At 42.7% G+C, this 25,481-nt stretch overlaps 1 protein-coding gene across 4 annotated transcripts in view; it reads right to left on the bottom strand.

The window, feature by feature from the left end:
• LOC121577978 (cadherin-22-like) overlaps positions 1–25,481 on the bottom strand; it is a 258,752-nt gene that overhangs the window by 67,241 nt on the left and 166,030 nt on the right. For all 4 annotated transcript variants that reach the window (XM_041892000.2, XM_041891999.2, XM_041892002.2 and 1 more), the window contains 3 exons: positions 15,728–15,847; positions 13,152–13,319; positions 8,915–9,102 (listed from right to left, as the gene is read on the bottom strand). In XM_041892000.2, coding sequence (XP_041747934.1) covers positions 8,915–9,102; positions 13,152–13,319; positions 15,728–15,847 — 476 coding nt within the window. The remainder of the gene's footprint in view (positions 1–8,914; positions 9,103–13,151; positions 13,320–15,727; positions 15,848–25,481) is intronic.

Consider the following 25,481-nt stretch of genomic DNA (forward strand, 5'->3'; position numbering starts at 1 on the left):
AAACTCTAACGTCAAAAGATTGGACATTGAAACATTATTCCTGACCACCAAATGTTTGGAATGGTCAGTGGGGATCTATAGAATAATCATGTCATATTGTTTATTATTTTGTGATGTCATTAAGGATGGTATCAAGAAATAACTGTAATTCAGAAAGTGTACATATTCTATCTATCAAGTTTACATCTAAATGTTGTATAAAATATATGATTAAGTATGAGACTCTTTTGGTGAAGATAGGAATGTGATTTTAGTCTTCTAATGAGATAATAGTTTTTCATATAAACTATGCACAGTGACTAGCCAGGCCCCGAGTGACATCAGAGATCGTGTCATCACGATGGAACGCCCCTTTTACCCAGAAGGCATAAAAAGCCTTGAAAAACAAATCAACCTTTAGACCAGGAAGGTAGTCCATACGTTTGAAATGGAGAAACTCTGAAACTCTCAATCTCTACACGAGAAGAAGACCACGCACTAGACCTTATCATATCAGTTGCAGCTGTACATGTAAAGTTGTCTAGACCTTTCACTAAAGACACGAGCTGGGAAGGACAATCCCTCTCAGACAATGGTTGGTACATCTGAAGTATCTATTCTAACGAACACTCCATTCGAAGACAAGCCGAGTCTCACCGAAGTATCTATATCCACTGTAAAATGAGTCCTATATCGACATAGCCTGAAAGGCCGCTCAGCAAGGAAGAAGCCACTGTTCCAAAACCGCCATAAAAAAGCCAGACTGCACATGGGGACAAAGATTGTACTTTTTGGAGAAATGTCCTCTGGTCTGATGAAACAAAAATAGAACTGTTTGGCCATAATGACCATCGTTATGTTTGGAGGAAAAAGGGGGGATGATTGCAAGCCGAAGAACACCATCCCAACCGTGAAGCACGGGGGTGGCAGCATCACGTGGTCCTCTGTAGCTCAGCTGGTAGAGCACGGCGCTTGTAACGCCAAGGTAGTGGGTTCGATCCCCGGGACCACCCATACACAAAAAAAATTTATGCACGCATGACTGTAAGTCGCTTTGGATAAAAGCGTCTGCTAAATGGCATATTATTATTATTATTATTATTATCATGCTCTGTGGGTGCTTTGCTGCAGGAGGGACTGGTGTACTTCACAAAATAGATGGCTTCATGAGGAAGGAAAATGATGTGGATATATTGAAGCAACATCTCAAGACATCAGTCAGGAAGTTAAAGCTTGGTCGCAAATGGGTCTTCCTAATGGACAATGACCCCAAGCAAACTTCCAAAGTTGTGCCAAAATGGCTTAAGGACAACAAAGTCAAGGTATTGGAGTGGCCATCACAAAGCCCTGACCTCAATCCTATAGAACATTTGTGGGCAGAACTGAAAAAGCGTGTGCGAGCAAGGAGGCCTACAAACCTGACTCCGTTACACCAGCTCTGTCAGGAGGAATGGGCCAAAATTCACCCAACTTATTGTGGGAAGCTTGTGGAAGGCTACCCGAAACGTTTGACCCAAGTTAAACAAATTAAAGGCAATGCTACCAAATACTAATTGAGTGTATGTAAACTTCTGACCCACTGGGAATGTGATGAAAGAAATAAAAGCTTAAATAAATAATTCTCTCTACTATTCTTCTGACATTTCACATTCTTAAAATAAAGTGGTGATCCTAACTGACCTAAGACAGGGAACTAGGATTAAATAACAAGAATTGTGAAAAACTGAGTTTAAATGTATTTGGCTAAGGTGTATGTAAACTTCCGACTTCAACTGTATATATCTTCTAAGAATTTAATTCGGGAGATGGTAACTCGTTAAATAACTTTGTCTGTGGTGCCAAAAATTCCTAATGAGTTAATTGCTACATGATTAATTTAATCGAGTGACAATTAAACATAGTTAGTTGATTCAATAAATAACAGTCATCACATTAATTTAAGTCACGTGACAACAACATGTTAGAATCAACATTGGCAGTGATTACAGCTGTGAGTCTTTCTGGGTAGGTCTCTAAGAGGTTTCCACACCTGGATTGTGCAATATTTGCTCATTATTATTTTCAAAATTCTTCAAGCTCTGTCAAATTGGTTGTTGATTATTGCTAGACAACCATTTTCAGGTCTTGCCAAAGATTTTCAAGCTGATTTCAGACAATACTGTAACTCGACCACTCAGGAACATTCACTGTCTTCTTGGTAAGCAATTCCAGTGTAGATTTGGCCTTGTGTTTTAGGTTATTGTCCTGCTGAAAGGTGAATTCATCTCCCAGTGTCTGGTGGAAAGCAGACTGAACCAGGTTTTTGCCTGTGCTTAGCTCCATTGCGTTTCTTTTTTATCCTGAAAAACTCCCCAGTCCTTAACAATTATTAACATTCCCATAACATGATGCAACCACCACTATACTTGAACATATGGAGAGTGGTACTCCGTAATGTGTTGTATTGGGTTTTTTAAGGACAAAAAGTTAATTGCTTTGCCACATTTTTTTCAATATTACTTTAGTTCCTTGTTGTAAACAGAATGCATGTTTTGGACAATTTTTTTTATGTACAGGCTTCCTTCTTACATTTTTTTTAGGATAGAATATTGATTTTGGCCTTTACTACTAAAGCACATAGAAACACATTGAATAACACATTCATGAATTACAAAAAATTAATCATAAGGAATAAGGTCTTGAAGTGTCTTTCCTATATCTAGAAGATACAAGAAAACTCAGTGTTCGTGAGAGTCTCCCCTTTCCATAGTGGGGTCATATTAGTTTCTAGCTCAAACGGTTCGGAAGCTACAGACAGAAGTTGGTTCATCAGCGTTACCGAATTCAGACGAGTCCCATGACAGTTGTGGGGGTCGTAGAGCAAAACGGAGAACACCATCGTGTTCGTAAAAGTCTCCCCTTAATAGTATTTTGTGAGAAGACAGATTTTCGGGATGTCTCATAGTCTGACAAACACTGCTGTAGCTCGGCCACTTTCCACCACAGATGCAGAAGGCCGACATAGGCGGATGAAAAAACCTGGATATCTCTAGATTAAACTGACGGATTTTGCTGGGAATTTTTTTTTGTATCTTACTTACTGTAGATTGACGCAGACTCATAAGGATTAAAGTCACCGTTGGCCTCATGGTGAAATCCCTGAGTGGTTACTTCCTCTCCAGGGCATTGGAAAACCTCCCTGGTTTTTGTGGTTGAATCTGTGTTTAAAATTCACTGCTCGACTGAGGGACCTTACAGATAATTGTATGTGTGGGGTATAGAGATGAAGTAGTCATAAAAAAATCATGTTAAACACTATTGTTGCACACCGAGTGAGTCCATTTTTACTCCTGAACTTATTTAGGCTTGCCATAACAAAGGAGTTGAAAACATATTGACTTAAGACATTTCAGCTTTTCATTTTTAATTAACTTGTACAAATTTTGAAATACATAATTCCACTTTGATATTATGGGGTATTGTGTGTAGGCCAGTGACATAAAAAAAAGAAGTAATCTCTTTTAAATTCAGGCTGTAACACAACAAACTGTGGAATAAGTCAAGGCGTATGACATGAATACTTTCTGAAGGCACTATATGTATGTATATATTTATGTATATACAGTTGAAGTCGGAAGTTTACATACAGCTTAGCCAAATACATTTAAACTCAGTTTTTCACAATTCCTGACATTTAATCCTAGTAGAAATTCCCTTTCTTAGGTCAGTTAGGGTCACCACTTCATTTTAAGAATGTGAAATGTCAGAATAATAGTAGAGATAATGATTTATTTCAGCTTTTATTTCTTTCATCACATTCCCAGTGGGTCAGAAGTTTACATACAATCAATTAGTATTTGGTAGCATTGCCTTTAATTGTTTAACTTGGGTCAAATGTTTCGGGTAGCCTTCCACAAGCTTCCCACAATAAGTTGGGTGATTTTTGGCCCATTCCTCCTGACAGAGCTGGTGTAACTGAGTCAGGTTAGTAGGCCTCCATGCTCGCAAATGCTTTTTACGTTCTGCCCACACATTTTCTATAGGATTGAGGTCAGGGCTTTGTGATGGCACCTCCAATACCTTGACTTTGTTGTCCTTAAGCCATTTTGCCACAACTTTGGAAGTATTCCCCCTTTTTCCTCCAAACATAACGATGGTCATTATGGCCAAAAAGTTTCATCAGACCAGAGGACATTTCTCCAAAAAGTACGATCTTTGTCCCCATGTGCAGTTGCAATACAATGTCTGGCTTTTTTATGGCGGTTTTGGAGCAGTGGCTTCTTCCTTGCTGAGCGGCCTTTCAGGTTATGTCGATATAGGACTTGTTTTACTGTGGATATAGATACTTTTGCACCTGTTTCCTCCAGCATCTTCACAAGGTCCTTTACTGTTGTTCTGGGATTGATTTGCACTTTTCGCACCAAAGTATGTTCATCTCTAGGAGACAGAACGCGTCTCCTTCCTGAGCGGTATGACGGCTGCATGGTCCCATGGTGTTTATACTTGCATACTATTGTTTGTATAGATGAACGTGGTACCTTCAGGCATTTGGAAATTGCTCCCAAGGATGAACCAGACTTGTGGAGGTCTACAATTATTTTTCTGAGGTCTTGGCTGATTTCTTTTGATTTTCCCATGATGTCAAGCAAAGAGGCACTGAGTTTGAAGGTAGGCCTTGAAATACATCCACAGGTACACCTCCAATTGACTCAAATTATGTCAATTAGCCTATCAGAAGCTTCTAAAGCCATGACATCATTTTCTGGAATTTTCCAAGCTGTTTAAAGGCACAGTCAACTTAGTGTATGTAAACTTCTGACCCACTGGAATTGTGATACAGTGAACTATAAGTGAAATAATCTGTCTGTAAACAATTGTTGGAAAAATTACTTGTGTCATGCACAAAGTAGATGTCCTAAACGACTTGCCAAAACCATTGTTTGTTAACAAGACATTTGTGGAGTGGTTGAAAAAAAGAGTTTTAATGACTCCAACCTAAGTGTATGTAAACTTCTGACTTCAACTGTATGTATATAAAATATATATATATATATATATATATATATATATATATATATATATATATATATATATATATATATATATACAGTGGGGAGAACAAGTATTTGATACACTGCCGATTTTACAGGTTTTTCTACTTACAAAGCATGTAGAGGTCTGTCATTTTTTATCATAGGTTCACTTCAACTGTGAGAGACGGAATCTAAAACAAAAATCCAGAAAATCACATTTTTTGATTTTTAAGTAATTAATTTGCATTTTATTGCATGACATAAGTATTTGATCACCTACCAACCAGTAAGAATTCCGGCTCTCACAGACCTGTTAGTTTTTCTTTAAGAAGCCCTCCTGTTCTCCACTCATTACCTGTATTAACTGCACCTGTTTGAACTCGTTACCTGTATAAAAGAGACCTGTCCACACACTCAATCAAACAGACTCCAACCTCTCCACAATGGCCAAGACCAGAGAGCTGTGTAAGGACATCAGGGATAACATTGTAGACCTGCACAAGGCTGGGAAGGGCTACAGGACAATTGGCAAGCAGCTTGGTGAGAAGCCAACAACTGTTGGTGCAGTTATTAGAAAATGGAAGAAGTTCAAGATGACGGTCAATCACCCTCGGTCTGGGGCTCCATGTAAGATCGCACCTCGTGGGACATCAATGATCATGAGGAAGGTGAGGGATCAGCCCAGAACTAACGGCAGGAACTGGTCAATGACCTGAAGAGAGCTGGGACCACAGTCTCAAAGAAAACCATTAATAACACACTACGCCGTCATGGATTAAAATCCTGCAGCGCATGTAAGGTCCCCTTACTCAAGCCAGCGCATGTCCAGGCCTGTCTGAAGATTGCCAATGACCATCTGGATGATCCAGAGGAGGAATGGGAGAAGGTCATGTGGTCTGATGAGACAAAAATAGAGCTTTTTGGTCTAAACTCCACTCGCCGTGTTTGGAGGAAGAAGAAGGATGAGTACAACCCCAAGAACACCATCCCAACCTTGAAGCATGGAGGTGGAAACATTACATTTACATTTTAGTCATTTAGCAGACGCTCTTATCCAGAGCGACTTACAGTTAGTGAATACATATCTTATTTTATTTTTTATTTTTTTATTTTTATACTGGCCCCCCGTGGGGATCGAACCCACAACCCTGCCGTTGCAAACGCCATGCTCTATCAACTGAGCTACATCCCTGCCGGCCATTCCCTCCCCTACCCTGGACGACGCTGGGCCAATTGTGTGCCGCCCATGAGTCTCCCGGTCGCGGCCGGCTGCGACAGAGCCTGGATTCGAACCAGGATCTCTAGTGGCACAGTTAGCACTGCGATGCAGTGCCTTAGACCACTGTGCCACTCAGGAGTACAGTGGCTCAGTGGGGATGCTTTTCTGCAAAGGGGACAGGACGACTGCACTGTATTGAGGGGAGGATGGATGGGGCCATGTATCGCGAGATCTTGGCCAACAACCTCCTTCCCTCAGTAAGAGCATTGAAGATGGGTCGTGGCTGGGTCTTCCAGCATGACAATGACCCGAAACACACAGCCAGGGCAACTAACGAGTGGCTCCGTAAGAAGCATCTCAAGGTCCTGGAGTGGCCTAGCCAATCTCCAGACCTGAACCCAATAGAAAATCTTTGGAGGGAGCTGAAAGTCCGTATTGCCCAGCGATAGCCCCGAAACCTGAAGGATCTGTAGAAGGTCTGTATGGAGGAGTGGGCCAAAATCCCTGCTGCAGTGTGTGCAAACCTGGTCAAGACCTATAGGAAACGTATGATCTCTGTAATTGCAAACAAAGGTTTCTGTACCAAATATTAAGTTCTGCTTTTCTAATGTATCAAATAATTATGTCATGCAATAAAATGCAAATTAATTACTTAAAAATTATACAATGTGATTTTCTGGATTTTTGTTTTAGATTCTGTCTCTCACAGTTGAAGTGTACCTATGATAAAAATTACAGACCTCTACATGCTTTGTAAGTAGGAAAACCTGCAAAATTGGCAGTGTATCAAAAAAAGTATTTAGTTAGCCACCAATTGTGCAAGTTCTCCCACTTAAAAAGATGAGAGAGGCCTGTAATTTTCATCATAGGTACACGTCAACTATGAAAGACAAAATGAGAAAAAACATTTCTTTATTAATTTATTTGCAAATTATGGTGGAAAATAGGTATTTGGTCAATAACAAAAGTTTCTCAATACTTTGTTATATACCCTTTGTTGGCAATGACACAGGTCAAACGTTTTCTGTAAGTCTTCACAAGGTTTTCACACACTGTTGCTGGTATTTTGGCCCATTCCTCCATGCAGATCTCCTCTAGATCAGTGATGTTTTGTGGCTGTCGCTGGGCAACACAGACTTTCAACTCCCTCCAAAGATTTTCTATGGGAATGAGATCTGGAGACTGGCTAGGCCACTCCAGGACCTTGAAATGCTTCTTACGAAGCCACTCCTTCGTTGCCCGGGCGGTGTGTTTGGGATCATTGTCATGCTGAAAGACCCAGCCACATTTCATCTTCAATGCCCTTGCTAATGGAAGGAGGTTTTCACTCAAAATCTCACGATACATGGCCCCATTCATTCTTTCCTGTTTTCCTTTGCAGAAAAACAGCCCCAAAGCATGATGTTTCCACCCCCATGTTTCACAGTAGGTATGGTGTTCTTTGGATGCAACTCAGCATTCTTTGTCCTCCAAACACGACGAGTTGAGTTTTTACCAAAAAGTTATATTTTGGTTTCATCTGACCATATGACATTCTCCCAATCCTCTTCTGAATTTTCCAAATGCACTCTAGCAAACTTCAGATGGGCCTGGACATGTACTGGCTTAAGCAGGGGGACACGTCTGGCACTGCAGGATTTGAGTCCCTGGCGGCGTAGTGAGTTACTGATGGTAGTCTTTGTTACTTTGGTCCCAGCTCTCTGCAGGTCATTCACTAGGTCCCCCCGTGTGGTTCTGGGATTTTTGCTCACCGTTCTTGTGATCATTTTGACCCCACGGGGTGAGATCTTGCGTGGAGCCCCAGATCGAGGGAGATTATCAGTGGTCTTGTATGTCTTCCATTTCCTAATAATTGCTCCCACAGTTGATTTCTTCAAACCAAGCTGCTTACCTATTGCAGATTCAGTCTTCCCAGCCTGGTGCAGGTCTACAATTTTGTTTCTGGTGTCCTTTGACAGCTCTTTGGTCTTGGCCATAGTGGAGTTTGGAGTGTGACTGTTTGAGGTTGTGGACAGGTGTCTTTTATACTGATAACAAGTTGAAACAGGTGCCATTAATACAGGTAACGAGTGGAGGACAGAGGAGCCTCTTAAAGAAGAAGTTACAGGTCTGTGAGAGCCAGAAATCTTGCTTGTTTGTAGGTGACCAAATACTTATTTTCCACCATAATTTGCAAATAAATTCATTAAAAATCCTACAATGTGATTTTCTGGATAATTTTTTCTCAATTTGTCTGTCATAGTTGACGTGTACCTATGATGAAAATTACAGGCCTCTCTCATCTTTTTAAGTGTATATATTGTATTGCTAGATATTACTGCACTGTTAGAGCTAGAAAACACAAGCATTTCACTGCACCTGCGATAACATTTGCAAATCTGTGTAAGCAACCAATAAACTTTGATTTGATTTAACCCAAATGCTCCGACTTAAACATTACAGTGGCTGGAGCAGAGGGCAGCCGCAGTGCCCAATGAGCAGTTTAGTTCCTTGCTCAAGGAAAGATCAGCGGTAGGTGGCACCTGAGATATTAATGCCATTAGCCCTCCAGTTGTAGGCTCACTCCTGCCCGATTTTTTTTCACCCCATCAGCACTGGGATTTGAACCGGCAACACTCCGGTTGCTGGCCAGCTTTTCTAACCTCTAGGATATCGCTGCCCCCAAAACCAAACTGATCTCAGATCAGCTTTATTCTACTCCCACCTTTTTGATGGTGATGACGGCCTCCTGCGTGTCTCCATCGGTCGTGACCCTGAAGAGTTCCCCGCCCTCCTCGTCTTTGATCAGGTAGCTCATGTCCGTGTTCTCCCCCATGTCTGCATCTGTGGCGATCACCCTCCCCACCGGCGTCCCCACGGCCGCCCCCTCAGACACCGAAAACTGGTACATCTCTGAAGGAGAGGAATGGGGAAGAGGTGGAGTGGGAGGAGGGTGGAGGGAGAGGAGGAGAGAAGATGGAAGAGGGTGAAGCGAAAGAGGACAGGAGGGTGGAGGATGAAGAATAGGAGAAGGGTGAGGAAGAGGAGAAAGAGGAGGAGGATGAAGAAGAGAAGGAGGAGGAAGAGGAGGAGGAGGAGGATGAAGAAGAGAAGGAAGAGGAAGAGGAGGAGGAGGATGAAGATGAGAAGGAGGGTGAAGAGGAGGAAGATGAAGAAGGACAAATGCATTCAATACATACAAGCCCACCATTTACTGTATGTATGAGCACTCTTCCCATTGCCAAGAAAATTCAGCAAATATAGAATTCACCCAGGATCTTTATTCTGTACAGACAACTTAGTGGCTCATGCATCCATCCGCCCCCAATGCTTGACCCATAACCCCATTGCCACTCAGCATTCCCTTTAAGTAATGCACTGGATCTTTGCTCAGGATAGACCAAGGCATTATGCGTTTATGTTAACCATGTCTGGTAGAGATGCTGACCCCGGGTGATCATTGGCAGGGCATGGAGCGTACTGTCACTACACTACCAGTCAAAAGTTTTAGAACACCTACTTATTCAAGGATTTTTCTTTATTTTTACTATTTTCTACATTGTTGAATAATAGTGAAGACATCATAACTATAAAATAACACATATGGAATCATGTAGTAACCAAAAAAAGTGTTAAACAAATCAAAATATATTTTATATTTCAGATTCTTCAAATAACCACCCTTTGCCTTGATGACAGCTTTGCACACTCTTGGCATTCTCTCAACCAGCTTCAATTAACAGGTGTGCCTTGTTAAAAGTTAATTTGTGGAATTTCTTTCCTTCTTAATGCGTTTGAGCCAATCAGTTGTGTTGTGACAAGGTAGAGGGGGGTATACAGAAGATAACCCTATTTGGTAAAATACCAAGTCCATATTATGGCAAGAACAGCTCAAATAAGCAAAGAGAAATGACAGTCCATCATTACTTTAAGACATGAAGGCCAGTCAATACGGAACATTTCAAGAACTTTGAAAGTTTCTTCAAGTGCAGTGGCAAAAACCATCAAGCGCTATGATGAAACAGGCTCTCATGAGGACCGCCACAGGAATGGAAGACCCAGAGTTATCTCTGCTGCAGAGGATATGTTAATTAGAGTTACCAGCCTCAGAAATTGCAGCCCAAATAAATGCTTCACAGAGTTCAAGTAACAGACACATCTCAACATCAACTGTTCAGAGGAGACTGTGTGAATCAGGCCTTCATGGTCGAATTGCTGCAAAGAAACCACTACTAAAGGACACCAATAATAAGAAGAGACTTGCTTGGGCCAAGAAACACAAGCAATGGACATTAGACAGTTGGAAATGTGTCCTTTGGTCTGGAGTCCAAATGGAATATTTTTGTTTCCAACCGCCGTATCTTTGTGAGACGTGGTGTGGGTGAACGGATGATCTCCACATGTGTATTTCCCACAGTAAAGCATGGAGGAGGTGTTATGGTGTGGGGGTGCTTTGCTGGTGACACTGTCTGTTATTTATTTAGAATTTAAGGCACACTTAACCAGCATGGCTACCACAGCATTCTGCAGCGATGTGCCATCCCATCTGGTTTGGACTTAGTGGGACTATCATTTGTTTTTCAACAGGACAATGACCCAACACACCTCCAGGCTGTGTAAGCGCTATTTGACCAAGAAGGAGAGTTATGAAGTGCTGCATCAGATGACCTGACCTCAACCAAATTGAGATGGTTTGGGATGAGCCGGACCGCAGAGTGAAGGAAAAGCAGCCAACAAGTACTCAGCATATGTGGGAACTCCTTCAAGACTGTTGGAAAAGCATTCCAGGTGAATCTGGTTGAGAGAATGCCAAGAGTGTGCAAAGCTGTCATCAAGGCAAATGGTGGCTATTTGAAGAATCTCAAATATAAAATATATTTTGATTTGTTTAACACTTCCATATGTGTTATTTCATAGTTTTGATGTCTTCACTATTATAAAGAAAAACCCTTAAAATTAGTAGGTGTTCTAAAACTTTTGACCGGTAGTGTATGTATGGAAGGTTTTACGCTTACTCTTTCAATACTCTCCTGTAAAATTTCAAAAATATACTTTCTAATCTACTTTTTGTTGACACAGCACTTCCACAGCACAAAGCCACATTTTGTGTGAGATATCAGCGCAGGGGTCAATTACATTTCAATTCAGTCAATTCAAAACTGAAATTCCAATTCCAAATTTCCTCAATGATTCTCTATGAAAATATTTAATTGGAATTGGAATTTCAGTTTTTCCTGAATGAAGGAAATTGAAATGGAATTGACCCCAACCCTGTAGGACACATAAATAAAACAGCTGCACATGTCGCACTACCCCGTTCTTTTCTAATAAAACTATGTATCCTCGAACCGCAGACAGTATTTTGAAAGCGCTAGGAAGTTATAGAAGAGAGACAGCCAGGAAACTAAATCAGATTATGTGAGATGAAGCGACTGGAGCGTCACGACACTTGAATTTAGACTGAGTTCTCTTAGCTTTAATAAAAAGTATTGTTGTTTATCTCACAAAAGTGGGAGAGGAAAAGTGGGAAATAGCAAAAACACTGCTATTCACAGGCTATATAGTCTGGAGTCTTAACAGGAAGTACCTTTTTCTGTCATTCGATATGAGCTAATTATATGCAGATGGTATACAAAAGAGCACATTTCTAAACAATTCTAAACATTTACAGGGCATTTTTGCAGCCTTTGTATTTTTCCAAGGCCCTGATGAAATACTTTAGACATGCATCCTTCCTTCCTTATTTCCTTGAGCTAAGCACAGATCTAAATGATTGGATAAGAGTAAGCAAGGTCACCAACCTATTACTTTCATCCAGATCTGTAAGCGCTTCAAGAAAGGCAGGAAGGAAACATGCATTTCTGTAGTAATGCATCCATTTTAACATTCAATATGATCTGCTGTTTTCACAATCTAAACTTAAACAGTAAGAACAGGCTGGGTAACATTGTGCAACAAAGTAGCTGGATCATGAACTTAACTGTCACGCCCTGGCTCTGGGGACTCTTAAATGTTGAGCCAGGGTGTGGACTTGTTATGTTTAGTTGTCTATGGGTGTTCTAGTTCACGTATTTCTATGTTGGCCAGGGTGGTTCCCAATCAGAGGCAGCTGTTGCTTGTTGTCTCTGATTGGGACCATACTTAGGCAGCCTGTTGGCACTTTTGTTTTGTGGGATCTTGATCCGTAAGGTTTGTGTTTAACCTAGGACTTCACGTATCGTTTATTGTTTTTGTTCGTGTTGTACATTCAATAAAATAATGTACGCTTCTCACGCTGCGCCTTGGTCCGCTTCTTACGACGATCGTGACATTAATTGACCTTTCTGACCTGCAGTATCAGACACCAGTCATATTCAAGGTGCAATCCATTCTGAGGGACTCCCAGCATCCCTTGTTTGATGAATTGATGTTGCTTCCCTCAGATCGCAGGTACAGACTCCCCACGTTGAAAACTAATAGGTGTAAACTAAAGGCAGCTGCTATCAGCTTTCTCAATAAGATGTACTGTTATTGTTAGCTGTGTACATATTGCTGTATGCATTGTTTTCATGTATATTTATTGTCATGTGTTCAATGTGTTTTTACTACATGCTCCAAAATGAATTGCCCCCCCCAGAGAAAATAAACACTCTACTCTTCTAGTATTCAAACAGGACCCTGTATATTGACCATAACATTATTCCATTATGGCTTTCTCCAGCTGATAAATAACGGATGTCACCAACATAAATCCATACCAATGTAATGTAAAAATTGTTAAATCGGCTCCATCTAAATGGGCTCCATCATATGCAGACATATGGAAACCCTTCTTAGCGGAGTGTTTGACCTGTGGATAAATATAAGTGAAATTATTTTCTCAGAGTGCTTCTGACCACTCCATGTAGGCCGATACTTCTATTACTGACGGGTGTAAGTGCACCATCTATCTCATTCCACCACTCAATGTGAGAGTGACTCACTCTGCGGAAAGCGTGGCGGGTTGTCATTAACATCTGTGATCACTATGGTCACTGTGGTGGAGCCGGAAAGACCGCCCATTTGGCCCGCCATGTCGGTTGCCATGACAACCAGCTCATAGCGATCCTGCGTCTCCCGGTCCAGATCCGCCACAGCCGTCCGAATCAGTCCTGATGAGAGAGAGAGAGAGAGAGAGACAGAGAGAGAGAGACAGAGAGAGACAGAGAGAGAGAGAGAGAGAGAGAGAGAGAGACAGAGAGAGAGAGAGAGACAGAGACAGAGAGAGAGATCCAAAGGGAAAGGTGAAGTTAGCTCTAAGCTCTCATATACGATAGCCCGCTACGAGTTTTTTTTCAATTATAGGTCTTTTGACTTATCAGATCAGCTCTGAAAAAGACCTGATGTGAAAAGATCTGATGTGATTGGTCAAAAGACCAATTAGCGGAAATGTAAACTCCTGTGTAAACTCAGCCTATTAGAGGCACAAGTGCGGTACATTCCATTTCACCCTCTCGGCTCGTCTTGTTAGAGTAGATTGTGTCACATCCGTGGCTCCATGCTTATATCATTACGGCTGAGCTGTATTAAAATTCATAATATATAGGGCCAAAATGAAGGCACACACCATTGAAGAATGAGGCTTATGAAAACAGTTCCGGCGAAAAAGCCTGTGCACGTCTTTCGCTGGCAGTCGGAGAGGAGTGGATTTAAGAGAGAGAACCAAAACAATCTCATGAGTTGTCTTAATCCTACTCCAGTGAGCATTTTGTTCAGACGCTTTAACAATGCCCTTGGAGTACTTCAAGACAGACCTACTGCTGTGTTTAGCCAGGTTTATATTTCTACTGAAGTAACTACAGTTAGAAGTGGATTTAAAAAAATTACTGAACTTTGGTGGCCCCCTTCCATTTCATACCAGTATGAATAAATATACAATATTTTGTCACTGATAAGACTTTGAATTGTCTTAATCTCACATTTGTTCTGATTGATATAATGGCACTGCATATCCCTCTCATGGGCTCCCGAGTGGCGCAGCGGTCTAAGGCACTGCATCTCAGTGCTTGAGGCGTCACTACAGACCCATAGGGTGGCGCACAATTGGCCCAGCGTCGTCCGGGTTTGGCCGGGGTAGGCCGTCATTGTAAATAAGAATTTGTTCTTAACTGACTTGCCTAGTTAAATAAAGGTTAAAAAATATATATAAATACATTCCCTGGTGGGATATCCACATCAAATTATATTGTTGATGGCATCTCTCCCAGTGCCTTGCATTGTGCTTCTCAGCTAGACACACAACTTAGAGATTGCACTCACATTTAGCATCAGGTAGCTGCAGGCAATGTTTGTATGTCAGCATACAGTACATAGTCAAATTCAGTTGTGGTATATGGAGGCACACAATAATAGCTTTCAATAACCAATGGCATGGGGGACATCAGAAATTATGCTTTTTGCATCAGCTCTTTCTTAGTAAGAACTCATTCCACTCAATCAAATGTTTCTTGACTGCTAACATTTGTAACATGCTGGAAATGGGATCTCATTCATAGCATACTATATATTGCACATCAGTTGTCAATGACTATGAGTCCTGTGCATTTGCCTGTTAATCGTTTCGTTTTTTTATGACCGTGTCTGAGAGCAGAGTGCCAAGTAGTTATGTCTCTTTCTTAGAAATGTGTGGAATATAATTTAATAGAATCCTTAGGCTTTCATCCTGAGAAGAAGCTCACTTGAACTTCAATACCAAATACCACGCTGAAATTCAAATATATTAAAATGATATACAGTTTCTTAAGAACTGCTACTTTCGAAAAATCCCTCAGACATTGGCCATTGATCATATTCTGGTCATGGATCCGGAAAGGAGATGAAGATAGTGAAGGATTAACACTCTTGAATGACTGGGGCGACATTAATGAGGGGACATTCACAGCTGTTCTGTTCTCTTGATGACCTCTTACATCTGCACCTATTTGAATGGTTCATGTGCATAAAAAAAGGAGAGGGGCGGAGGAGACGGGAAGATCTGCGAGTCTCCAGGCCAACGTTGCCGAGGCAGGGCCATTTATCATCTAGGCACTAGGGCCAACTGAATCAAAGTGGGGAGACCAAAAAAGGAATCATTAAAAGTTTAGTGCTACTCCCAGGGGGACATTTGCAGGCAACACAAACCTTGGGATATGCCTGAGAGACTACGATTCAAGCCCACGTACAGGCCCTCAGACGAAGAGGGAATTCACCCAAATGTGCTGACTGAGAGAGACAATTAGAGAACCTGCATCCGGACAGACAGTAATATAACACTTCAGAGATTTAATGGTAACTCTTTTCATTTCAATATGCACCCTTATATGTTGAGAAATATGAGGTTTGAGACAAGAAATATATCAACTCACTATTTGTTGATAGATTATTATTTCCTTGTATAAAGCATGGGGTTGGTACTTACGTATTTCAATACTTGTAGGATACAAGTATTACCACAAGGAATACATAGTATACACATAATATTACTATAAGTAATACTACAAGTCTGTGACTCTGTCTGGTCATGCCAGGAGTCTGCCCTTACCAGTCTGTCTGTCCACGGTAAAGAACCTCTCTCCGTCCAGCACGCTGTACACCACCCTGGCACTGCTCCCGTACGTAGGGTCATCTGCATCCCACGCAGTGACCTTCATCACCGATGTTCCTGCAGGAGAACTGCATGTCAGAACAGCACAATAACACAATGCTTCAGGACCTCCAGGCGTGCCCTCCACTTAAACAAACGGATAGTGAATCAGAGAGGAAGAGGAAGCGTGAGAAAGGGAGAGAGTGTAGGCTGGAGAGCTATTTCAATGCCCTGCATATTGTTTGTTCCTCAAAATAATGTGTTATTTCAGAACACCTCTCCCAAACGACCTCTCCTTCGTGACCAAGTGTTCTCCGGGATGAAAGAGAACCTCAAGACATTTAACATCTCTATCTTCAAAGACCGATGGAAGAACGTGAAAAATCAAACAAACAACTAACGACGATTACAACCACTTATGGACCTGAATATTTTCCATGATGCCTTTAAAACTAATATTTATTGGGGGACACAGTTGTTTCATTGAAGCATAATTATTGTCTGTTCCAAGTCAATTGTGTGTAGCCACAAGTCTCTGGCACTGCAAAGCCTATATTTTACATTTAGTCACACATTTTAGCCAAAGCAAAGCCTTAAGCCTATAAAGCTTAATGGGCCACAGTCCTGTGGGGAAAGGAAACTCAACTATCCTTTTAGCGCGTTTCTCTGTGGAGAAACATCTTGTTTGGGGTGACTGGGTTGGTGGCAGCAATGGCCCCTCAAGGACGGAGAGTCAGCCTCCATCCCTGGCCCAGCTATAGGTAATTACTGACAGCTGGTGTTGTCCACAAAAGGTCACAGCTGTAGCATTCCCAGAGCCCTGTCATGCCGTATGCTAATTATGCTAATTAGCAGGATGTGTCAGCGTTCTGTTTGTTTCCTGTCATGAGCGTCGCTCCCGAGGGTGGTGCAGGGAAAAGAATAGTGGATTATATTAAAAGCCACCCAGCCATTAACACAGGCGCCTCAGATCAGTATCTGTCTCCACCTTTTTAGTTTCTCCTTAATCTTCACTTGCTAGCAGGGCCCGGAACTCTTCTCCATGGCTGCTTGTGCTAGCTATTAGCAAAGCTAGCTAAGGGGAATGTTTTCCATGCAACGGTATGGAACTAAAGCCTAGGAATTCTGCGATGTTCTCGAACTCTAAGCTAGTTTCCTATTATTGCACTGCTAAATCCTCATCAGTGTAGCCCTTTGAGTTTAACCTAATTCCAGCTTTTAGTGATTCATATTTCCCCTCACGTCGGATAATTCAAAGGCTGGATCTATTGATGCTGTTCGTATGGGGTCTTTAAGCATGTACTGTGTTGTATAATACCATCATTATTACTCCTAAAATGCAAAAGTAGACACCCTGCCTATCCTCAAACAAAGGGGTTTGTGTCATTGTCTGGCTGAGATCAGTTTGAAACTGTCCTTATCACCTTAGAAAGAGAAGGTATTAAGCAGATAGCATTTTTGCATTGCTGGAAATGGGGGGTTTGTGCATTTCTGCATACCTGGTAGTGCGCTGGTAAAGCTGGGAAGCTATTCCCTTTCATGAGGTTACTTTGTTATCTTAATTTTCCCCTGGTAATAATCAGCATGAAGCCATTTCGGGGCTGCCTGGGTGTGAGGCGGCTGGAAGAACTATATAAATGCAAATGCTAAGTTATTGTGTTTTTAAAATAGGGATGTAGGAGTTATAGTCTGCAGCAGCTAGAGTTTTATTAATGCCTTGGCTGGCCTCAGCTTTCACAGGCAGAAGCAGCTAAGTCATTAGTTATCGGCTGGGGGGTTTGTCCGTTTTAGGCAGTCTACTCTGTGACAGCCTCAAGGGGATTTCAATAAAAGTTATTGACTAACCCAATAGGAAAACAGAACAAAATATTACAGTAATGAGAAAAGTATTTTAATGAAGAAAGTGCCCATTATTCATCATCTAAAGATTTGTTTTGCTGTCTCTAGATAAAACTGGATGAGTAAATTGCTTTGACATGAGACAGAAGGTAGTGGAGTAATTATTTCCTTTTTTTATTTGTTACAGTTTAGCGTAATGGCGGATATGCACTTAGTGAACGTATTTTTTAAACAAGCATTTTTTCCTGTTTGTTTGTGGGTCCTCCTCCTCTTCATCCTGCCCTGCCTTTCGAACGTTTTTGAAAGCCAAGTGAACAAACAGATCACCGACCATTTCGAATCCCACCGTACCTTCTCCGCTATGCAACCTGGTTTCCGAGCTGGTCATGGGTGCACCTCAGCCACGCTCAAGGTCCTAAACGATATTATAACTGCGATCGATAAAAGACAGTACTGTGCAGCCGTCTTCATCGACCTGGCCAAGGCTTTCGACTCTGTCAATCACCGCATTCTTATTGGCAGACTAAATAGCCTTGGTTTCTCAAATGACTGCCTCGCCTGGTTCACCAACTACTTCTCAGATAGAGTTCAATGTGTCAAATCGGAGGGCCTGTTGTCTGGACCTCTGGCAGTCTCTATGGGGGTGCCACAGGGTTAAATTCTATTCTCTGTGTATATCAATGATGTCGCTCTTGCTGCTGGTGACTCTCAGATCCACCTCTATGCAGACGACACCATTTTTTATACATCTGGCCATTCATTGGACACTGTGTTAACAAACCTCCAAACGAGCTTCAATGCCATACGACACTCCTTCTGTAGCCTCCAACTGCTCTTAAACGCTAGTAAAACTAAATGCATGCTCTTCAATCGAACGCTGCTTGCACCTGCCCGCTCGACTAGAATCACTACTCTCGGCGGGTCTGACTTAGAATATGTGGACAACTACAAATACCTAGGTGTCTGGTTAGACTGTAAACTCTCCTTCCAGACTCACATTAAGCATCTCCAATCCAAAGTTAAATCTAGAATCGGCTTCCTATTTCGCAACAAAGCCTCCTTCACTCATGCTGCCAAACATGCCCTCATAAAACTGACTATCCTACCGATCCTTGACTTCGGCGATGTCATTTACAAAATAGCCTCCAACACTCTACTCAGCAAATTGGATGTAGTCTATCACAGTGCCATCCGTTTTGACACCAAAGCCCCATATACTACCCACCATTGTGACCTGTACGCTTTCGTTGGCTGGCCCTCACTACATATTTGTCGCCAAACCCACTGGCTCCAGGTCATCTATAAATCACTGCTAGGCAAATCCCTGCCTTATCTTAGCTCATTGGTCACCATAGCAACACCCACCCATAGTATTTGCTCCAGCAGGTATATCTCACTGGTCATCCCCAAAGCCAACACCTCCTTTGGCCGCCATTCCTTCCAGTTCTCTGCTGCCAATGACTGGAACGCACTGCAAAAATCTCTGAAGCTGGAGACTCCCTCACTGACTTTAAGCAACAGTTGTCAGAGCAGCTTACCGATCACTGCACCTGAACACAGCCCATCTGTAATTAGCCCCCCCAACTACCTCATCCCCATATTGTTATTTATTTTGCTAATTTGCACCCCAGTATCTCTATTTGCACATCATCTTCTGCACATCTATCATTCCAGTGTTAATACTAAATTGTATTTATTTTGCACTATGGCCTATTTATTGCCTTACCTACATAACTCACTACATTTGCACACACTGTATATATATTTTCTATTGTGTTATTGACTGTATGTTTTGTTTATCCCATGTGTAACTATGTGTTGTTGTTGTTTTTATCGCACTGCTTTGCTTTATCTTGGCCAGGTCGCAGTTGTAAATGAGAACTTGTTCTCAACTGGCTTACCTGGTTAAATAAAGGTGAAATAAAAATTAATAAAAAATTAAGTTGAGCTTCACATTGACTGTTTTCAATCTCTGGCTACTGTAGGTTTGTATAGACCTGTTTTTAGCACGTCCTGTTCATTAATATTGCATATACTGTGGAAGCTTACATCACTGCTCCACCAGAATGAAAGGAATTCTGAAGGCTATGTCTGCATCCCAAATGGCACCCTTATTCCCTACATAGTGCACTACTTTTGACCTACATAATATACTACTTTTGGCCCGGACCCATAGGGCTCTGGTCAAAAGTAGTGCACTATGTAGGGAATAGGATGCCATTTGGGATGCACACACTATATAATACCTATGTACCAGTAATGTACTTACAGTGGGTTCCAAAATTATTGACACATTTGATAAAGATGAGTAGAAGTCATTCAATTGAAATCAATTTGTTAGGCCCTAATCTATGGATTTCACATGACTGGGCAGGGGCGCAGCCATTGGTGGGCCTCAGAGGGCATAGGCCCACCCACTGGGGAGCCAGGCCCAGCCAATCAGAATTAGTTTTTCCCCACAAAAGGGCTTTATTTCAAAAATACTGTTTACCGTTTCATCAGCTGTCTGGGTGGCTGGTCTCAGACGATCCCGCAGGAGGTCCTGGGCTGGTGTGGTTACACGTGGTCTGCGGTTGTGAGGCCGGTTGGACGTACTGCCATATTCTCTAAAACGACGATGGAGGCGGCTTATGGCAGAGAAAATGACATTAAATTCTCTGGCAATAGTTCTGGTGGGTATACCTGCAGTCAGCATGCCAATTGTGGCATTGCGTTGTGTGACAAAACTTCACATCTTAGAGTGGCCTTTTATTGTCCCCAGCACAAGGTGCACCTGTGTAACGATCATGAAGTTTAATCAGCTTCTTGATATGCCACACCTGTCAGGTGGATGGATTATCTTGGCGAAGGATAAATACTCACTAACAGGGATGTAAACAAAATTGTCCACAAAATTTGGAGATAAATAAGCTTTTTGTGCGTATGGAACATTTCTGGGATCTTTTATTTCAGCTCATGGAACATGGGACCAACACTTTACATGTTGCGTTTCTATTTTTGTTCAGTATACTAATACAATTACACTCAAAAAGATAGGGGTCAAAATTATTGACACCCCTGTTATTAATACCTTTCAATACCTCACCTTGCGAGGATAACAGCACTGAGCCTTTTTATAAAAACAAATATGAGATTTGAGAACACATTGGGAGAGGAAGTACCAGTGACTCGCTCAATACGGAAGTGGTCCGATGAAGCGGATGCTAAGCTACAGGACTGTTTCGCCAGCACAGACTGGATTCATCCGATAACATTGAGGAGTTTACCACATAAGTCACCAGCTTCATTAATAAGTGCATCGATGACGTCGTCCTCACAGTGACTGTACGTACATATCCAAACCAGAAGCCATGGATTAGCACTGAGCTAAAGGCTAGACTTGCCGCTTTCAAGGAGCGTGACACTAATCCGGATGCTTATAAGAAGTCTTGCTATGACCTCCGACGAGCCATCAAACAGTCAAAACGTCAGTACAGGACTAAGATCGAATCCTACTACACTGGCTCTGACGCTCATCGGATGTGGCAGGGCTTGCAAACTATTACGGATTACAAACGGAAACCCAGCCGTGAGCTGCCCAGTGATGCGAGCCTACCAAACGAGCTAAATGCCTTCTATGCTTCTATCCAGGGACATAAAATACTGTGAAAGCACCAGGAAATCAGCTCCAACTGATTTTAATTAAGGTTAATCTGTTCCCAAGTATTTCCACGCATAATAGAGCGACGTGATCATATACAAATGCAAGCAAGGTTTGAAATATTATATCTGTTTGGGCTTCTTGCGGTCAATTTGCAGTCTACACATTTTTTGTAATTATGTTCCGGCCCCCCGACCATCCGCTCAAGAGGAAAATCATCCTGCGGCTGAATTTACTTGATGATCCCTGTCCTAGACCCACTCCAACTCGCATACCGCCCCAACAGATCCACAGATGACGCAATCGTATTGCATGCCACACTGCCCTCTCCCACCTAGACAAGAGGAACACCTATGTGAGAATGCTGTTCATTGACTATAGCTTAGCGTTCAACACCATAGTGCCCTCCAAGCTCATCACTAAGCTCAGGACCCTGTGACTGAACACCTCCCTCTGCAACTGGATCCTGGACTTCCTGACGGGCCGCCCCCAGGTGGTGAGGGTAGGCAACAACACATCCGAAACGCTAACCCTCAAGACAGGGGCCCCTCAGGGGTGCGTGCTTAGTCTCCTCCAGTACTCCCTATTCACCCACGATTGCGTGGCCGCACACGACTCCAACACCATCATCAAGTTTGCTGACGACACGATGGTGGTTGGCCTGATCACTGATGACAATGAGACAGCCTATAGGGAGGAGGTTAGTGACCTGGCAGTGTGGTGACAGGACAACAACCTCTCCCTCAACGTCAGCAAGACAAAGGAACTGACCGTGGACTACAGGAAACAGAGGGCAGAGCACGCCACCATCCATATCGACGGGGCTTCAAGTTCCTCGATGTCCACATCACTAAGGAATTATCATGGTCCACACACACCAACGCCTCTTCCCCCTCAGGAGGCTGAAAAGATCTGGCATGGGCCCTCAGACCCTCAAAAAGTTCTGCAACTGCACCATTGAGAATATCTTGACTGGCTGCATCACCGCTTGGTATGGCAACTGCTACTGCGTATGGCCCAAGTGATGTACTGGGCCATCCAGGACCTCTATACCAGGCGGTGTCAGAGGAAGGCCCTAAAAATCTTCAGAAACTCCAGCCACCCGTAGACTGTTCTCTCTTCTACCGCACGGCAAGTGGTACTGATGCACCAAGTTTCAACAGCTTCTACCCCCAAGCCATAAGACTGAAACAGTTAGTTAGTTAAATAGTTAACCAAATAGACTATCTGTATTGACTGTTTTTGCACTAACTTTTTTTACTCATCACATACGCTCCTGCTACTGTCTATTATCTATCCTGTTGCCTAGTCACTTTATCCCTACCTATATGTAAATACACTACATGGCCAAAAGTATGTGGACATGCTCGTCTAACATCTCATTTCAAAATAATGGCCATTAATATGGAGTTGGTCCCCCCTCTGCTTCTATAACAGCCTCCACTCTTCTGGGAAGTCTTTCCACTAGATGTTGGAACATTGCTGCGGGGACTTGCTTCCATTCAGCCACAAGAGCATTAGTGAGGTCGGGCACTGATGTTGGGCGATTAGGCCTGGCTCGCAGTCGGCGTTCCAATTCATCCCAAAGGTGTTCAATGGGCTTGAGGTCAGGGCTCTGTGCAGGCCAGTGAAGTTCTTCCACACCGATCTCGACAAACCATTTCTGTATGGACCTCGCTTTGTGCACGGGGGCATTGTCATGCTGAAACAGGAAAGGGCCTTCCCCAAACTGTTGCCACAAATTTGGAAGCACAGAATCATCTAGAATGTCATTGTATGCTGTAGTGTTCAGATTTCCCTTCACTGGAACTAAGGGGCCTAGCCCGAACCATGAATATCAGCCCCAGACCATTATTCCTCCTCCACCAAACTTTACAGTTGGCACTATGCATTGGGGCAGGTAGTGTTCTCCTGGCATCCACCAAACCCAGATTCATCCGTCGGACTGGTGAAGCGTGATTCATCACTCCAGAGAACGCATTTCCACTGCTCCAGAGTCCAATGGCGGCGAGCTTTACACCACTCCAGCTGACGTTTGGCATTGCGCATGGTGATCTTAGGCTTGTGTGCGGCTGCTCGGCCATGGAAACCCATTTCATGAAGCTCCCGACGAACAGCTCTTGTGCTGACGTTGCTTCAAGTTTGGATCTCGGTAGTGAGTTTTGCAACCAAGGACAGACGACTTTAACGCGCTTCAGCACTCGGCGGTCCCGTTCTGTGAGCTTATGTGGCCTACCACTACGCGGCTGAGCCGTTGTTGCTCCTAGACGTTTCCACTTCACAATAACAGCACTTACAGTTGACTGGGGCAGCTCTAGCAGGGCAGAATTTTTTATGAACTGTCTTGTTGGAAAGGTGGCATCCTATGACGGTGCCACGTTGAAAGTCACTGAGCTCTTCAGTACGAGCCATTCTACTGCCTATGTTTGTCTATGAAAATTACATAGCTGTGTGCTTGATTTTATTCACCTGTCAGCAACGAGTGTGGGTGAAGTAGCAGAATCCACTAATTTGAAGGGGTGTCCACATACTTTTGTTGTGTATCTACCTCAAGTACCTCGTACCCCTGCACATCGACTCGGTACTAGTATCCTGTGTATGAAGCCAAGTTGTTGTTACTCATTGTGTGTTTATTAGTGTTTTACTTTTCTATTATTTCTCTATTTTCTTTCTCTCTGCATTGTTGGGAATGGCCCGTAAGTACGCATTTCACTGTTAGTCTACACCTGTTGTTTATGAGCATGTGACAAATAACATTTGATTTGATTTGATATGACCAATAAGCATAGCCTACTGGACAACAATGCAACATGTGGTGCTGTCGGTTGTGGTCCTGTTAGTTACAAAATAATACAGTGTTAATAACAAAAATGGTCATATCCTGTGTCAGCACTTTAAAATATGAATAGTTGGAAGCCTCAGGTGTTTGGAGCGTCTCTGAGTAATTGTACCCTTAGTGATATACTAAGGAAGTGGCAATTGAAGTGTAATAAGCTATTTCTTCTGACCATGAACATTGTGTGGTGAGCTTCCAGCGCCTTTGAGGCTGCTCTTGAGTAGCATCTCCCAAGTGGGTGCTACACAGTGTTAATGGGGAGGAGTGGCAATCTAGGGTAACCTTCTACAAAGCCGGAGAACGGAGAACTTGAGGGGGCAGCGAGGTACGTAGCTGAGGCGACTGACTGGCTACATCCGAGACCATCAACGCTTAATCCGCTCTCAATACCATTTGAACTGCTTCAACTACCAGAGAAATGACAATCCATCCTTCAGCTCCCATCCTGACTGACAAATTGTGTTTGCTTAAATTACTTGTATTCTTTATGATATTTTGTATGCTCATGGATTTCAGTTTGTATTGACTGCTATATGAGTGTAATAAAACTTGAACTTGAATATACTGTGGATAAAAAATACATGCAGAGGTAAGTACTGTATGTGCAAAAATGTATTTATAAAGCCCTTTTTACATCAGCAGATGTCACAAAGTGCTATACAGAAACCCAGCCTAAAACCCCAAAGAGCAAGCAATGCAGACGTGGCTAGGAAAAACTCCCTAGAAAGACAGGAACCTAGGAAGAAACCTAGAGAGGAACCAGGCTCTGAGGGGTGGCCAGTCCTCTTCTGGCTGAAAAACATTTTAACCCTCCCGTTGTCCTAGGGTCAAAATGACCCGCCACTGTGTTGAACCAACTTTATTTAATTTTTATATATTTTTTATCATTTGTGAGAAGGAGGCAGTGATACTTTCTTTAAAGTCTCACTGCCTCCTTCTCACAAATGATCCCAAAAATATAAAAATTAAATAAAGTTGGTTCAACACAGTGGCGGGTCATTTTGACCCTAGGACAACGGGAGGGTTAAGGCCAGCTCCTTTGGAACGAACGGAGGGTTTTGGGGCGATAACTTTATTTTTCATTTTCTGGTAAGATTTATGCATAGGTCTGTTTTAATGGCAGCAACACAGTCTGTTCAAACGACTTCCCACAGCATTCTGCACTCAGAGCGAGATGGTTCAATTACTGTGTGGGGAGCTGGAGAAGAGTGCCATGTGTGAGACACTAGACTGACAGCTATTTAAGAGGCAGCCTCGTAAAAGAGATTTGTGCCCATCTCCGGCTGCGTGGCGGCAGCTAACGCAGAACCCTCCCCCAGCCTGGCCCGCCCTAATCTGCAGGACTGAGTGCTCCCGTATTATGGATCATTTAGTAAAGCCATAAAAGCCTAGGTGTT

Source organism: Coregonus clupeaformis, chromosome 12, assembly GCF_020615455.1.
Source record: "Coregonus clupeaformis isolate EN_2021a chromosome 12, ASM2061545v1, whole genome shotgun sequence".
Classification (NCBI taxonomy): Eukaryota; Metazoa; Chordata; class Actinopteri; order Salmoniformes; family Salmonidae; genus Coregonus; species Coregonus clupeaformis.